Consider the following 15724-nt stretch of genomic DNA (forward strand, 5'->3'; position numbering starts at 1 on the left):
GAATTTGTCTGAAATAATATGGTTGTTCTTTGGTGTGACAAAATAACCAACTTATTTTCAGTTTAAACTATTATGACCATCGTGTCTTAAAACAACCCAGTCTCACAGAAAAACTTGTAATAGCTACAATTTGGCCCACAAAATTGTGACAATACCACGTTTTATTTGGCCTATTCATTTACATTGCTTCGCAACCAGGTCACGTGACTATCACGTTTCCCTCAGCTAAAAAAGGAAAATGGCTGACTGTCAACCTTTTTTCTGTGAAAAACGAGAGTTACGGATGTAACTACGGTTCTATGAATTCTGGATGACCGCCAGAGGGCGGTGCTTTCAGCACTGGATATCTCCATCTCACATATGTGCAGGTCGAGTTATTATACCAACAAAGTCACCTGTGACCATGTGATGACGTAGGGTGCACACCCCAGTACAAGATCCCCACGTCATCACGCAATCTGTTCCTACAGAATCTTCTCGCCAAGATTCCGAGTGACAGGCAGCTCTGGTGGTCATCCAGAATTCAAACCGTAGTTACATCCGTAACTCTTGTTCTATTTCATTCTTCCTGACCGCCAGAGGGCGGTGCTTTCAGCACTGGATGACTAATGCCAACAAGGTCACGAAGAATGCTTACTGCATTAAGGCATGGAAGCTGTTGATAGAACAGCCATTGCCACAGTAGGTAGAGCAGCCACTTTGACGCGATAATAGCGAACAAAGGTACATAAGGATTCCCAGGTCGCTGCAGCACAGATGTCCTGCAAAGAGACCCCTTTCAAGGCTGCCCACGATGTAGACACACTCCGAGTAGAGTGGCACTGCACGTTACTAGGCGCAGGTAGGCTCTGTGACGTATAAGTATGTAAAAGTCTCTGTCTTGACAGAGGTTGACCTTTCCCACAGCCCCCATAGCAAACAAAAAGTTTGTCCGATTTACGAAAAATGGCTGTAGCCCCCACATACGCCTTGAGTGCCCGAATAGGGCAAAGCTGCTCTGACAGCTCTGTTCCCTGCTGTGACGAGCTTGGTGGACTGAATGCGGCCAACTCAATTTATTATTATTATTATTAATTGCTCGGTTTACATGTGAGGGAGGCACCCTCTTTGGCAGGAAGGAGGGATTGGGAAGGAGAGTAACCCCTGACCCATCCGGATACCAACGCATACACATCTCGCTCACTGACAGGGCGTGGAGCTCACCGACTCGCTTTGCTGATGTGATTGCCAGCAGAAATGCCGTCTTTGCAGACAGCCACCTGTGTTCTGCCTCTCCCATGGGTTCAAATGGGGGCCGACACACTGACCTCAAAACCAAGGTCAAGTCCCATGATGGTACCACAGTGACCCTTGACGGCCTACACCTCTGTGCATCCCTCAAGAACCGACTAACCAGATAGTGTGACACCACTGTCTGGTTGTTCACTCTGGCATGTCCTGCCGAAATGGCCACCGCATATACCTTTAAGGTTGATGCACATCTGCCTGCGTCCAATAATGACTGCAGGAAACGTAGAATGATGGTCACCGAGCAGTTCTCTGGCACTGCACCCCGTGTCTGGCACCACTGAGAGAAAAGCTTCCACAGATTAGCATAGAGTTACCTAGTGGAGGGATCCCTGGAACTTAATACTGTGTGGGTCACCAACTGGTCACAGGACGCTAGGAGTGGGTCCTGGCTCCCAATGGCCAGACCCAAAGCTGAAGGCGATCCGGATCCGGATGCCACATGAGTCCCCCCAGCTGAGAGAGGAGGTCTGGTCTCCTTGGGAGGTGCCATGGTTCCCCCTGGAGTAGTTTCAGCAGCACTGGAAACCATGGCCAGTTGGGGGCCACCAGTAGCAGTCTGTGGCCCTTCTGTCGCACTCTTTCCAGCGTCACGCAAATGGGCGGAATTGGAGGAAAGGCATAAAGAAGGCGGGGTGGCCAAACATGAGCCAAGGCATCCTGTCCCAGAGGGCTGGTCCCCCCCCATCAGTGAGTACCAAAGGGAACAATGTGTGGATGTTTCTGAGGCAACAAACATCCACTTCTGCCATATCGGCTCCAAATCAGCTCCACCACTTCTGGGTGGAGTCTCCAGTCTCCCTGTGGCAGCCCTTGACGGGAGAGAAAAACCGCCACACTGTTCTGTACATCTGGAAGGTGTACGGCCCTGAGGCTCAGGAAGTGGGGAAATGCCCACGTTAGGAGCTGCTTTGACACCTGCAGCCCCTGTATGGACCTGGTGCCACCCTGATGATTTATGTGATACACTGCTGAGGTGCCGTCTGTGTGGATGAGAACATGCCGCCGCTTCAATACAGGAAGAAAATGTTGCAGTGCGAGATATATTGCTCTGAGCTCGAGCATATTTATATGTTCCCAACTGTGCTGTGCGCTCCATCTGCCGTTGATGGTCCTGCGCTGCCAGACGACACCCAAACCTAACAGAGAGGCATCCGTCTCCACAACCTCTCGGCAGGCAGGGATTACGCCTAGGGGAAGCCCCCTGGCCAGATACTCCCGTCTCCTCCAAGGCCGCAGAGCTCGACAGCAAGGACTGGATACCCTCACGTTCCTGCCCCTGTGCCACTTGGGATCCAAGTGAAGTATGTTGACCCAGATTTGAAGGGGCCGTACGGAAAGGAGACCCAGGGGAATCACCATGGATGCTACCGTCAGCATGCCCAGTAGTCTGAGAAAGAGGCCGTACCGCAATACTCTGCCATTCTGGAAGCAACCCGAGTTGCAAAATATTCTCCACTCTCTTCTGAGAAAGGAAGGCTCTCATCGACAATGAGTCAAGAGTCATGCCCAGGTAATCTACCTCCTGACTGGGTGTCAGGCTGCTCTTGGAGTAATTGACTCTGAGGCCCAGTCGGTTCACATGTCCAAGGAGCCAAAGCAGTGTCTCTGACTGCCTGCTCTGCAGTTGGGGAAACAAGTAGCCAATCACCAAGATATGGCAAGATTGTCGAACCCCTGGCTTGTATGGGAGCAAGGGCTGCAGCTACGCACCTCGTAAATATGCGAGGGGCAAGTGAGAGACCGAACGGCATCACCTTGAATCGGTAAGCCCGGCCCTGAAATGCGAATCTCAGGAACTGCCTGTTGCGTGGAGCAATAGGCACATGAAAATAGGCATCTTTGAGATCTACTGACCAAAACCAGCCCCCCTGTGCCACTGACTGGAGAACGTCTGCCATCCGCAACATTCGGAATGGCAGGACTCTTAAAAACCTGTTCAGCCCCCGCAGGTCGAGGATCGGGCGGAACCTGCCATCCTTTTTCGGAATCAAAAAATACTCGACAGGCTCGATGGCGTCTTTGTCTAGAGGGTTGCCAGCTCCCTGTTGAGGGCGAGGGATTTTGCGGGATCTCTGACCACAGACATCCTGATCCCGCTGGAAGTTGGTGGCCGGCGTCGGAACTGCAGTGTTGGACAGCGTGGATACCACCCAAGGGTCCGTGGTCTCCCTGTCCCAGTAGCTGATGTGGTTTTGAGAGAAGCGCCCGACACCGGCCCTTTGAGCATCAGGTCCGACCCCCCCCGGCTCCTAGAGCCCTTGGGGTAGGGGCGACCACTGGGGCCTAGTCCTCTCGGCACCTGAAAAAAGCCGGGAGGGAGCCCACCAGCGCTCATCATAATGCCCCGAATATTGAGAGGACCTCAGCTGTGCACCTGGGCGAGCAGGTGGATGAGAGCGGTTGGGACCAGACGGCAAAAGACCCCACTGCCTTGGGGCCTGAGCCGGGCCCTGACGCAGGCCGGCAAACCGCTGCCTGGCCTGGTCAACTTGGGCACTGCGCTCTAGCGCCTGCTGAGCAGCTGGCCCAAACATGTGACCTGGAACCACTGGAAGAGACGGAGAGTACGGCGACACCCTTCCGACAGAGGAGGACTGCGCCAGCAAGACTCGGCGGTGTACCAGCGTCACTGTGGACATCAACCTTCCGAGCTCCCTAGACATGAATGCAAAACTCGGAAGAGATGCATCACTTAGGGTCTGAGCAGAGGAGTACACTAGATTCCTCCAGGATCTGAGACAGGCTTCTGATTCATGCAATGAACCATCAGACCCTTGAGACAATTTGCCACAGTTCATACATGGGTTGTCAGATAAACCTGTCCTCAGGTGTAAAACACAGAGACAGGCCGGACAGTAATCGTGGCCATCCTCAGGTTGGAGGAGGGCCATACAAGAGTGACAGACATGCAAGCTCAACATGTCATCAAGTGGGAGAGTTTACAAAAAACGAAGGAATAATACAATAATCATCCCATAAACAGTGTAGGACAGTCACAGCGGAAACACTGTGCCGCACACCCACACAAAAATAAAGATCAAACGCGTCCGCACCGGAGCGTTCCTCAAGAACATATTTATTTCAACGAATCAGTGCACTCCACACTGCCCGACAATTATGGTAAGATGTCAATGGCATGCTTACTGCCGCTGCAACCCTCCGAAAGCAGAGAGTCAAGCAACGTAGCTGTAACATAACATGCGGCGAAAACACAGCTGTTCAAAACAAATACAAGCCCGGCGAGCCGCCGGCTCTTATCTGCTTACAATTAAGCAACTTAACTGTCATGAAGTAGCTGTTATGACAGTTCAGCACCAATAGAGGGCCCCAGTGTTATTTGGCCCGATTGCATTATGTAGCGTGGTGTGTCTGCGACCGGTTCAGGAGAAGTTGTAACGTGACTCCCCCAGGTTAAGCCTGTATTCTGATGGCCAATGTTGGTAACTGCAATAAAGCCAGTTCAACGTATTATGAAGTCTCTGTATCTACTAATTGATATCCCAAGATATCACATTAACTGTCTGTAGTAATTCAGTGTGAATCGAAACGGCGAAAACACCGCTGTTCAACACAAATACAAGCCCGGTTAAACGCCGGCTCCTTTCATCTGCTAGCATTTAAGCAACTTACCTGTCTGTAGTATTTCAGTGTGAATCGAAACGGCGAGATCACCGCTGTTCAGCACAAATACAAGCCCGGCGAGACGCCGGCTCTTATCATCTGCTAGCAATGAAGCAACTTAACAGTCTGCAGTAATTCAGTGCGAATCGAAGCGGCGAAATCACCGATTCGATTCGCACAAAATGTTATGTTTTTTACAGAAAAAAGGTTGACAGTCAGCCATTTTCCTTTTTTAGCTGAGGGAAACTTGATAGTCACGTGACCTGGTCGCGAAGCAATGTAAATGAATAGGCCAAATAAAACGTGGTATTGTCACAATTTTGTTTTTGACAATACCACGTTTTCCCTTGTGGACCAACGTAGCTATTACACGTTTTTCTGTGAGACTGGGTTGCTTAAAATGTATCTCAACCTGGTTCATCTAATACCAGGAAATAAATGACAAAGCGTGAGAGCTCGCTGCTTCTCAAAGGGACAAAGGCGTGTTTAGATGAGTTAAAATCAAATATTACAGAAAGTTGGACACTGATAGGAAAACATCTCTGACGCCTGTCAGTCTGGACTGCAAATGTGTCCACCGTTGCGTGTGTAGAAATCTCCTGATAAACCACAAATATGTAAGATGGTTTGTTTTCAGCTATTTGTGTTTTTACCCAAAAGTTGTCGGACGAGATTGTTTAGTTTCATCAAATGTTTTCACCGTTCTTATCTCATCAGATAAATGTGTCAGGAATCACAACATGACCTTCCAATGGTGGATGCTTCTTATACTTCCTGAGCTACAGCCACTGCAGCTCCTCAGAATATTTTATACATTTAGAGAAGGTGAGAAGTACAACATCTCCTCTCTGACAACACAGGCTGAACTTTCAGAGCAGTAGTTGACTTGAACTGCCTACTTCTTTGTCCCACTGCACCTGAGGGACCTAAATACAAAAAGACTCGTGAAGTCAGTGAATACATTGGTTGAGTCATGGGGGTACAGTAAGGACTGCAGGCATGGATCTGGTTCCTGGCATTAATTGTGTGATGTGAAAGGTCCAGTCCTGAGAATATGTTGCATGTCTCCATGTTGACTGTGTTTATTTGCTTTTAAACAAGTTTCCAGTCCAAACTAAAGTGATTCCTTATCATCATGTCGGTGAGGAACTAACCTCCTGTAATTAAGTTAGACTTTGTCACAATCCTTGTTCTTTCAGGTAGATTTATCCTGGAAATGACAGATTTTTCTGCTCCAAAAATGCTCAGCTAGCTTTCTTCTTCTAAGAGTGAACATGTGCACAACAGGAGGCAAAAAGTGGCCAGAACAGCTTTGCTCATTAAGAGAAGAATTTGTCTGAGATAATGTGGTTGGCCCTGCGATGGACTGGCGGCCTGTCCAGGGTGTACCCCGCCTCTCGCCCATTGACTGCTGGGATAGGCTCCAGCCCGCCCGCGACCCGATCGACGGATTCAGCGGTATAGATAATGGATGGATGGATAATGTGGTTGTTCTTTGGTGTGACAAAATAATCAACTTATTTTCAGTTTAAACTATTATGACCATTGTGTCTTAACGTGTATTTTATCTCGTTACACACACACACACACACACATACATAAATAGATATACACATGTATATCTATATATGTATTTATATGAATATATATGTATTAGGGGTGGGCGAGTTAACTCGTTAATTATGTAATGCAGATAAATATTTTATCGCTCATTAACGCGTTTTATTATTAATATTTTTTAATTTAAAAAGCAGGGACAGGAAGCAGGGGGCAGAGGGAGGGTGAATGACATGCAGCACAGGGCTCAACTCAACTCAACTTTATTTATATAGCCTTTTAACACAGCCGTGGCTGAAACAAAGGCAGGCAGTTCCTTTGACCTCATGGCTTGGTTTTTGCTCTGATATGCATCTTCAGCTGTGACTCCTTCTATAGAGAAGTGTGTGCCTTTCCAAATCACATCGAATCAATTTAATTTACCACAAGTGAACTCCAATGAAGGTGTAGAAACATCTAAGCAACTTAGGAGCCTACTGAGCAAAAAGTTGTTGCAAGGGGTCTGAATGCTTACACAATTGTGATATTTCAGGGTTTTTTTTCAAGGAACTTTACAAAAACTTTCTGTTTCACTCTATTTTCACTTTGGCATAACGTGGTTCTGAGTGTATATTAATCAGAAGAAAAAATAGTTTTAATCATTGCAGCATCAGACTGCAACATAACCAAACTGGAAAAATAAAGGGGGTCTGAATACTTTCTGAGGCCGCTGACCCAATTTTGCATGCTTGATATTGAGAAACATAGTTTTGGAATATAGTCTGTCAAAAGAACATGGTCAGTGTCAGTGAAGTGGGGTTCCCACTCAGTGTGGTAAGATAAGGGGCATTCTGTCAGCAAATTCATTTTAACTTGCTTTAATTCAATTCAATTCAATTCAAATTCAATTCAAAAATACTTTATTTATCCCAGAGGGAAATTAAATGTTGATGTAGCTCAATTAAATCAAAGAGTTATTATAGATGCTGATGGCTGTGGGCAGGAAAGATTTCCTGTAGCGGTCCGTTTTGCATCCAAACTGAAGAAGCCTTTGACTGAAGAGACTCTGTTTTCCGATAACAGTCTCATGGAGAGGATGTTCAGGGTTGTCCATAATTCTCTTGATTTTATGCAAAATCCTTCTTTGCATTATTGTCTCCAGAGGTTCCACAGTCGTCCCCAGAACAGAACCAGCCTTCTTTATCAGGTTGTTGAGTCTTTTTAGGTCCCTGCTTCTGATGCTGCTGCCCCAACAGATGACGCAAGAGGAAATGACGCTCTCAACAACAGACTTGTAGAAGATCTGCAACATCTTGTTGCAAACCTTGAAGGACCCCTTGTGAGGGTTGGGGTGTGGCAGCCTTTGGTAGATAACTGTCCATCATGTTTGGTTCTGCTCTTCAGCATTGGTTAAAAGAAGGCAAGTTCTCTGCTTTGGAAAAATGTTAACTTGATAAAGACATCCACCCATTTTTTCCATAGATACACAGGGAGAACCTGCTAACCCCAGACAGAAAGGACCCAGCTGGGAATTGAACCTGGGAGCCTCTTGTTGTGTGGCAACAGTGCTAACCACCACACCACTGCGCAGCCCTGAACACTTAGTGACTATAAATAAAGCTGATTATATCACCAAAAGGTTTTCTTACAAAGTGAGAGTAGTGGCTTGATAATGTTGAGTCAGTGTTTTCAATGTCACATAGGCTTTTTAAAACCACAAGTGTTAACGTGTCCCAGCTTTCTTTGTGTTAGTTGTTTAAAAAAACCTCAAACTACACATGGAGATAACAGGTACTATGACTCGGGCCATGTCTTTATTTCATCCTCAGCCAACTGCACAAAGACGTAAGTCCATCAGCCTTTTTCTCTGAAACAGAAAGCTTTGTGCAGTGGTGTGATGTTGACCATCTTATTTTAAATGTTCTCAAAACTAAAGAGATCCCACAATAAGTGGGGATCATAGTCCTGTGCTCATTCACAACACACATATCAGTCAGGTCCCTTCATATTTATACCTTGGGGTTTAGTTATGTTAGTGAAGGCATGCTTCCCATGGTAGCAGCCCACAGTTCATTTCACTAAAGATTTAAAGCTTCTTTGGTGTCATTACTTGCTGCTCAATAAGTTTTATAGTCTGTTTTACATGCTCCTAACATAATGTAAATAACATGATCTACATCTCTAACTCTTAAAACAATACTGAGCTGTGGTCTAAAAGGTTCATTTTTGGCTCAGATTAAAATCCATAGGGCAGTAATGATCTATTACATTAAATGCTGTAATTGTGTAAATCTATGGTCTAAAAGATACTTTAACACATAGATGAAAACAACTCACTACTTTTACCTTATACAAGTGTGAATGGCCTCTTATTTATGTATCACTGTAAATGTCCACCTTCAGTGTTAACTATCATCTGGAAGGAATAAACTTCATTACTAGATGGATTGTTTCATGTCACTTATTTTATTGTAAATATGTTAGCAGTAATTTAGCAAAACATAAAAACCTGCATTTGACTGTAAGTTTATGTGAACAGTAGCAACACACAAATCTTACAGAGAAAATGATTTGAATGGGAAGAGGAAGAGTGAAGGAGCCAAAAGTAAGTATCAGTAAAATAATGACATAATGTTACATATAAATGACACAAACCCCTTGAAAGAACAATGGTCAAGAAAAAAAAATTGAATAAAAATGGTTTAATTCATCCTTCCACTGTCCAAAAACATGCATGTTTGGTGTCTCTAAAATTGTCCTTAGGAGTGAGTGTGAGCGTGTGTGTGGTTGTTTGTCTTGTTTGTCTCGTTTGTCTCTGTGTGGTCCTGTGATGGACTGGCGACCTGTCCAGGGTGTACCCTGCCTCTTGCCCGATGACTGCCTGGATAGGCTCCAGCCCCCCCCGCGACCCGACCGACGGATTCAGTGGGTATAGAAAATGGATGGATGGATGGTTTAATTCATATATTTAGAGAAGTTTGTTCAATGTGGTAAATGAATGTGTTTGAAACTCCATCCATCTTTGGTCAGACATTAAATAAACAAGCAAGCTAAAAGCAAGAATATCTACTAATTGTGATCTAAGATCATCATTTTATTATAACTGACAAAGGTAACCAAAGGAAGAAGGTAAATGCATCAATTTTACACAGACAATGAATAACAATTTAAATCATTAGAAATATATCACCCTCCTACTTAATGCTGATTAGAAGAAGACAAATGTTAAACTATAGAGTTTGAGTGTGAATTAGTTCTTGGTCAGTGTTACTTGTATCTTTACAAAAAGAAATCATACCCCAGCACTTTATGGATATGATCTGTGACATTTACTTATTTTTATTGTTCTAACATGCTGAGCACTCGTGCCATAGCTCTTCAACCTGTGCCATAAGCATGTCAACCTGATCTGAATGTGAGCTGCTGTTCTCAAACAGAACACACCTTCTACCACACTTGTCAACAATATTTTTCAGGTTTAGATCACAGGTACCCAAAAAAGATTCCAAGCTCATTCCTGCACGGTGCAGGTCGTCACCACGAGTGAACACGATGATGGTTTGTTCTTTAACTCTGCTCCCAAAAGCTCGTTCTAACTTTGTCAGGATGTCTCTTTTTCCTTCTGTAAATCTGCTAACGTGCATCACAAGTAGGTACACACAAGGACCTGATTCACAGAGCTGTTTGCACTTTTTCACATTTTCCTTTTTAACAGATGATTCAATGTCATCATCAAAGATATCTGGTGTATCAATCACTCGCACGTTTATCCCATTTATCTGTTTTTCTACCATCTGACACTCTGTTGTAACCGGCTTTGAACTGACTCTTGAAGTGAAGTAGTTATCCATCAGGATTGTGTTTCCACATGCACTCTTTCCGGTTCCGGCCATTCCCAGCAGAACAAGGTTCACAGCCGGCTCTCCTTCAGAAACAAAGCAAAAGATAATGGGGGAAATTTAAAACAGGTTTATGCCTCCCTTATTTGGCTGTTTTAAAATGATGCATGCGTTGTATCAAAGAGAATGTGCACACATACACATACACACGCACACGCACACATTAAATCTATTACACATTACACAACAGATTTGCAGTTTTGTTTCATGCATTTAAATATTCAGACACATCTTTAAGCCACAGATCTCACTTTTTTGACGCTTCTTGGGACGAGTGAAGTTTTCTTTTCTATTTCTGCAACCTGAATAAAAAGAGTTTTTGTAAGCTTCTATAAAACCTATGGTTTCTGTTTAATGAACTACCCTCCTCTACACACACACACACACACACACACACACACACACACACATAAATAAGATGGTGAAATACCTACTGAGGTGAGTTGTTTCTTACCTGTCACTTCCTTATCAGTCTCTTCTGCCGTTTCTAACTCAGGAAGGTCATCAGACCTAAAATGTGGAATCACAAAGTGACAAGAAAGATGTTGTTTGTGTTGTCTGTCTGTCTTACTTAAAATGATAAATGGTAAATCTACAAATCTTTCACTCTTACTTTTTGTTGTTTGCCTCCAATTGTCTGTACTCATCCAGCTTCCTGAGTAGCTCCTCCCTGGTGTAGGATTTAAATGGGTAACAGCTGTATGTATGTCCTTTTGGAAGCACAACTATGAACTCCTCGTTAGATTTTCCAGTTGTTTTGCTCATATTATCAATTTGGTTCCACACTTCTTTTGCATCAAACCCCTCTTTTACCGGGACCAAGCACATGTCAGGGTTGGGATTCTCAGAAAACATTTCTCTTATCTCATCATCTCCTTCCTTTGATTCTGTTGTATATGTAAACTCATACATATCATTTTCAAATCTCTGATGATTTTTCACATTTTCTTTTTTGGACATTGCAGAAATGTCTTTCCCTGTTATAAAGGATATCAGGTTTTGTTTCAAATACTCTCCATTTCCCAGGATGATGACTGAAATCTTCTGCTCTGTTAAAACAATGAAACAAAACATTTTCTTTTCCACACGCAGTACATAAAGGGGAAAACATTCAAGATCACAGAGTAAAGAAAACATTTGAATTAGTATTGGCTATAAGATAGTAATACCACTTTGTTGCATTTTAAACTTTTTGGGGGGCGTAGAAATGCTCTGATTCATTAGATTAAATTCAGTTTTATTCATATAGCGCTAAATCACAACAAACGTCTTCTCAAAAGATACAGTCCAATTAGAGTCCAATTCATTGTAATACTATCATAATCCAATCAAATATAATTATTTCAATTCCAAATTGGTCCAATTCATATGGAGCCAAAAAAATAAAGGTTGCCTAGGTAAGCAAACCAACAGATTACATCAAAACTTCTCTTGGAGCCAATCCCCCATCCGGAGCTTGCACAAGGCGACTATTAAAACTGTTAAAACTCCCTTTTTACAGGAAGAAACCTCTTGCAGAACCAGACTTAGGGAGGACAGCCATTTGCTTCAACTTGCTGAGGATTGAGTGGACGGAAAAGAAGGGTAGTAATATCTGTCAGATGAATACTGGGGCTAAATATCTTGCTATGAAACTTACTTCTGTTTGAGTGGCTCCCAGTATGGGGTTGTTTTTGCCAAAAGAAACTGATACGACCCTGTAAAGATGATGGTCTGCAAAATGAGTAATTATTACATGTCAAAGCATTATCCATTAATGGCCTGATATTTATTTTTGTCATCTTAGATTGTTGCGTTGACATAGTTTGTGACTTAGAAAGGAACTTATAATACAAGATCAAGAGGTCATATTGACGTAATAGGAAAGTGTTTTTGCTGATGTGTAAGTTTTAGTTTTTATCCTTATAGTGCATTAATAAGTTAAATTTATTAGTTTATGTGCAAAATACTTCACGTGTAATATTGTGAATCATTGAAGTGATATTCCTTGTAATATTTTACATGAAGTCATTTCAAATGCTCAAACTCTTCCTTTACCTCATTCTGGCTGACTTCAGCTCTTTCAGTTTTTTCATCAGTTTGTCGAAGGTGTAGGTTTTGATGGGGTAAAACTGTGTGGTTGTATGTCCAGGTGGCAGCACAACTCTGAAGTCATTTGCACGTTTCCTTGTTTTTTCTCTTAAATGATCTATTTGCCTCCTCACATCTTCTGGTGAACTCTCCCTTTCTACCACCAACAGGCACATGTCAGGATGTAGATTCATAGAAAATAATTCTCTCATGTCCTCAGATTCTACATTCAGATCTGGTGTACATATAAACTGATGTGTATCATCTTCGTATGAGCAGGTATTTTTCAGAATATTTCTTCTGGTTAGTGCAGATATATCTTTTCCTAGAATGATGGTTATTAGGGCTTTCTTCAAAGATCTGCCATTTCCAAAGATGAAGAGTGAAATCTTATCTGTGTAAAAAATAAACAATTTATCATTCTTATCGAAAGCAATATGTGTTTTTATTAATCAATAAATTGCCTCAATATTCATTTTCAGTAGTTTTTAACACTTCATAGAAAATAATATTACAAGCAGCCAGCAGTTTTGCAAAATAGAAAGTTAAAGGCAAAACTTACTATAAGACATGCCTCTATAATCCAGAGCAGCAAAAAGCAGGAAATAGGCTTTGTGTCAAGTGCAGGCTGGGCTGGTCTCTGCCTTTCTTATATTGACCTGCTTTGCAAGCCTAGGGGTGTGTCAGCTGTAGCTGTCATTACAAACAGAGTCTTAACACGGATGCATTAACATTTATCTTTCTCAGTCATTAGTCTCCTCCTGTGACTGCAAGAAACAAAAAAATGGCCTAATCCCAATCCAGTATGATTTGAAGAAAGTAGTTTAATCAATTGAAAGTGAAAATAATCAATGTGCTCAAATTCACTAAATAACTTTTTCCAGCTTATGATCCACTTTCTGAGTAAACAGAAGTTTTCTGGAAATTAAGAGAATTCACACATTTTGTTTCAAAACCACAGCCTTTATATACTTCAACATCTACTGAAAACAATGTGGAAACATTTTCAGATAACTGCAGAGGAAATAGTTCCCTACCAATGTCTGCAGTACATGTGCAGGCTGTGAGCAAAAACTCACAGAACAAGGGCTTTCCTTTCTCAGGCACATGAAGAAAAACATCTTAGTATTCTAAGTTTGCTCCCTCAGAAAATCAATGTTAGCAGTTCATAATCAACTAAATATACACCTATCAGGCATAATATTATGACCACTGACAGGTGAATTAGCTGATTATGTCTTCATTGTGGCTGTTCGTGGGTGGGGTGTATTAGGCATTTTATCCTCAAAGTTGGTGTGTTAGAAGCAGGAAAATGGGCAAGCAAAGGCTGGCTTATGTGGTCAAAGTGGCTTATGTGGTCCAATCCATCAGATGAGCTACTGTAGCTCAAATTGCTAAAGAGGTCAATGCTTGTTCTGATAGAAAGGTGTTAGACGACACAGTGCATTGCAGTTTGTGGTGTATGGGGCTGCATAGCTGCAGACTCTTGTGTGATGCATTGGGCAATGTTCTGCTGGGAAACCTTGGATCATGCCATCCATGTGGATGTTACTTTGAGACATAACACCTACCTATGCAGTATTTTAGACCATGTAATGAAAACAGTATTCCCTGATAACTGCGGTTTCTTTCATCACAAAGCAAAAATGATTCAGGAAAGATTTGATGAGTACAACAACAAATTTAAGGTGTTGCCTTGGCTTCCAAATACCGAAGATCTCAATTCAATCAAGCGCCATGTGCTGTACAAAGAAATCCGATGACCATCGTGTCTTAAAATGTATCTCAACCTGGCTCCTCTAATACCAGGAAATAGATGACAAAGCGTGAGAGCTCGCTGCTTCTCAAAGGGACAAAGGCGTGTTTAGATGAGTTAAAATCAAATATTACAGAAAGTTGGACACTGATAGGAAAACATCTCTGACGCCTGTCAGTCTGGAATGCAAATATGTCCACCGTTGCGTGTGTAGAAATCTCCTGATAAACCACAAATATGTAAGATGGTTTGTTTTCAGCCACTTGTGTCTTTACACAAAGGTTGTTGGACGAGATTGTTTAGTTTCATCAAATGTTTTCACCGTTCTTCTCTCATCAGATAAATGTGTCAGGAATCACAACATGACCTTCCAATGGTGGATGCTTCTTATACTTCCTGAGCTACAGCCACTGCAGCTCCTCAGAACATTTTATACATTTAGAGAAGGTGAGAAGTACAACAACTCCTCTCTGATGACACAGGCTGAACTTTCAGAGCAGTAGTTGACTTGAACTGCCTACTTCTTTGTCCCACTGCACCTGAGGGACCTAAATACAAAAAGACTCGTGAAGACAGTGAATACATTGTCATGGGGGTACAGTAAGAACTGCAGGCATGGATCTGGTTCCTGGCATTAATTGTGTGATGTGAAAGGTCCAGTCCTGAGAATATGTTGCATGTCTCCGTGTTGACTGTGTTTATTTGCTTTTAAACAAGTTTCCAGTCCACACTGAATTGATACCTTATCATCATGTCGGTGAGGAACTAACATCCTGAAAGCTAGACTTTGTCACAATCCTTGTTCTTTCAAGTAGATTTATCCTGGAAATGACAGATTTCTCTGCTTCAAAAATGCTTTGCTGGCTTTCTTCTTGTATGAGGGAACATGTGCACATCAGGAGGCAAAAAGTGGCCAGAACAGCTTTGCTCATTAAGAGAAGAATTGGTCTGAGATAATAGCCGCTTTCGGACAGAGCCGGTCTAAGAACGGTCCTCCTCGAATTCCGTTCTGATAACTGTCCTTCCCCAGGGGAACTGTTTCAGTCTGCATTCCCACATGAGTCGGGACTGATGCGGCGCAACCGTCTGCGACAGCGACGTGTTACTTTAGCGCCACATTCAACAACAAAACAAAACAAAACCCGGTAAAAGTAAGGAGAGAAGAAAAAACACCACCAAGAAGCTAACATGGAGAGCGGGGAGGCCACCGTGTTCATGGTCTGCATGATGGTGATATTAATCATGGACGATCACATCAGGCGTCTAACATGGAGGCTGGAAGAGCTCACAGAGAGAGTCAGGAGACGAAGGATGGAGCGCAGGCCATACTTCTTGGTTTCATGAAGGAAGGAGAGCAGAGCGCCGCAGACAAAGGAGACCACGTGGAGGTTTAACTTATTAAACACGAGCAGGTTGTGTCTGTGTCGTATGAGGAAACATTTCAGCCTGACAACATGACGAGGGGCGGAGCTACCGACCACCAAACACCTCCGTCAGATGTGTTCTTATGGAAACCAGAACAGACCCAGCTGAGGAGAAGGAGCTGAAATGA

General features: G+C 43.2%; 1 protein-coding gene across 2 annotated transcripts; it reads right to left on the bottom strand.

Moving 5' to 3' along the window:
* Positions 1–8894: 8894 nt before the first annotated feature.
* LOC142369789 (uncharacterized) lies at positions 8895–13064 on the bottom strand. 2 transcript variants are annotated; one of them, XM_075452166.1, is made up of 7 exons: positions 12979–13064; positions 12384–12810; positions 11986–12059; positions 10960–11395; positions 10801–10856; positions 10598–10648; positions 8895–10372 (listed from the first exon to the last, which is right to left on the bottom strand). In XM_075452166.1, the coding sequence occupies exons 1-7, from the start codon at positions 12986–12988 to the stop codon at positions 9795–9797; spliced, it is 1632 nt and encodes a 543-aa protein (XP_075308281.1). In that variant the 5' UTR covers positions 12989–13064; the 3' UTR covers positions 8895–9794. The 2 variants fall into 2 exon arrangements, with proteins under 2 accessions (XP_075308281.1, XP_075308282.1); XM_075452167.1 differs by lacking the exon at positions 10598–10648.
* Positions 13065–15724: the final 2660 nt, after the last annotated feature.

Source organism: Odontesthes bonariensis, chromosome 20, assembly GCF_027942865.1.
Source record: "Odontesthes bonariensis isolate fOdoBon6 chromosome 20, fOdoBon6.hap1, whole genome shotgun sequence".
Classification (NCBI taxonomy): Eukaryota; Metazoa; Chordata; class Actinopteri; order Atheriniformes; family Atherinopsidae; genus Odontesthes; species Odontesthes bonariensis.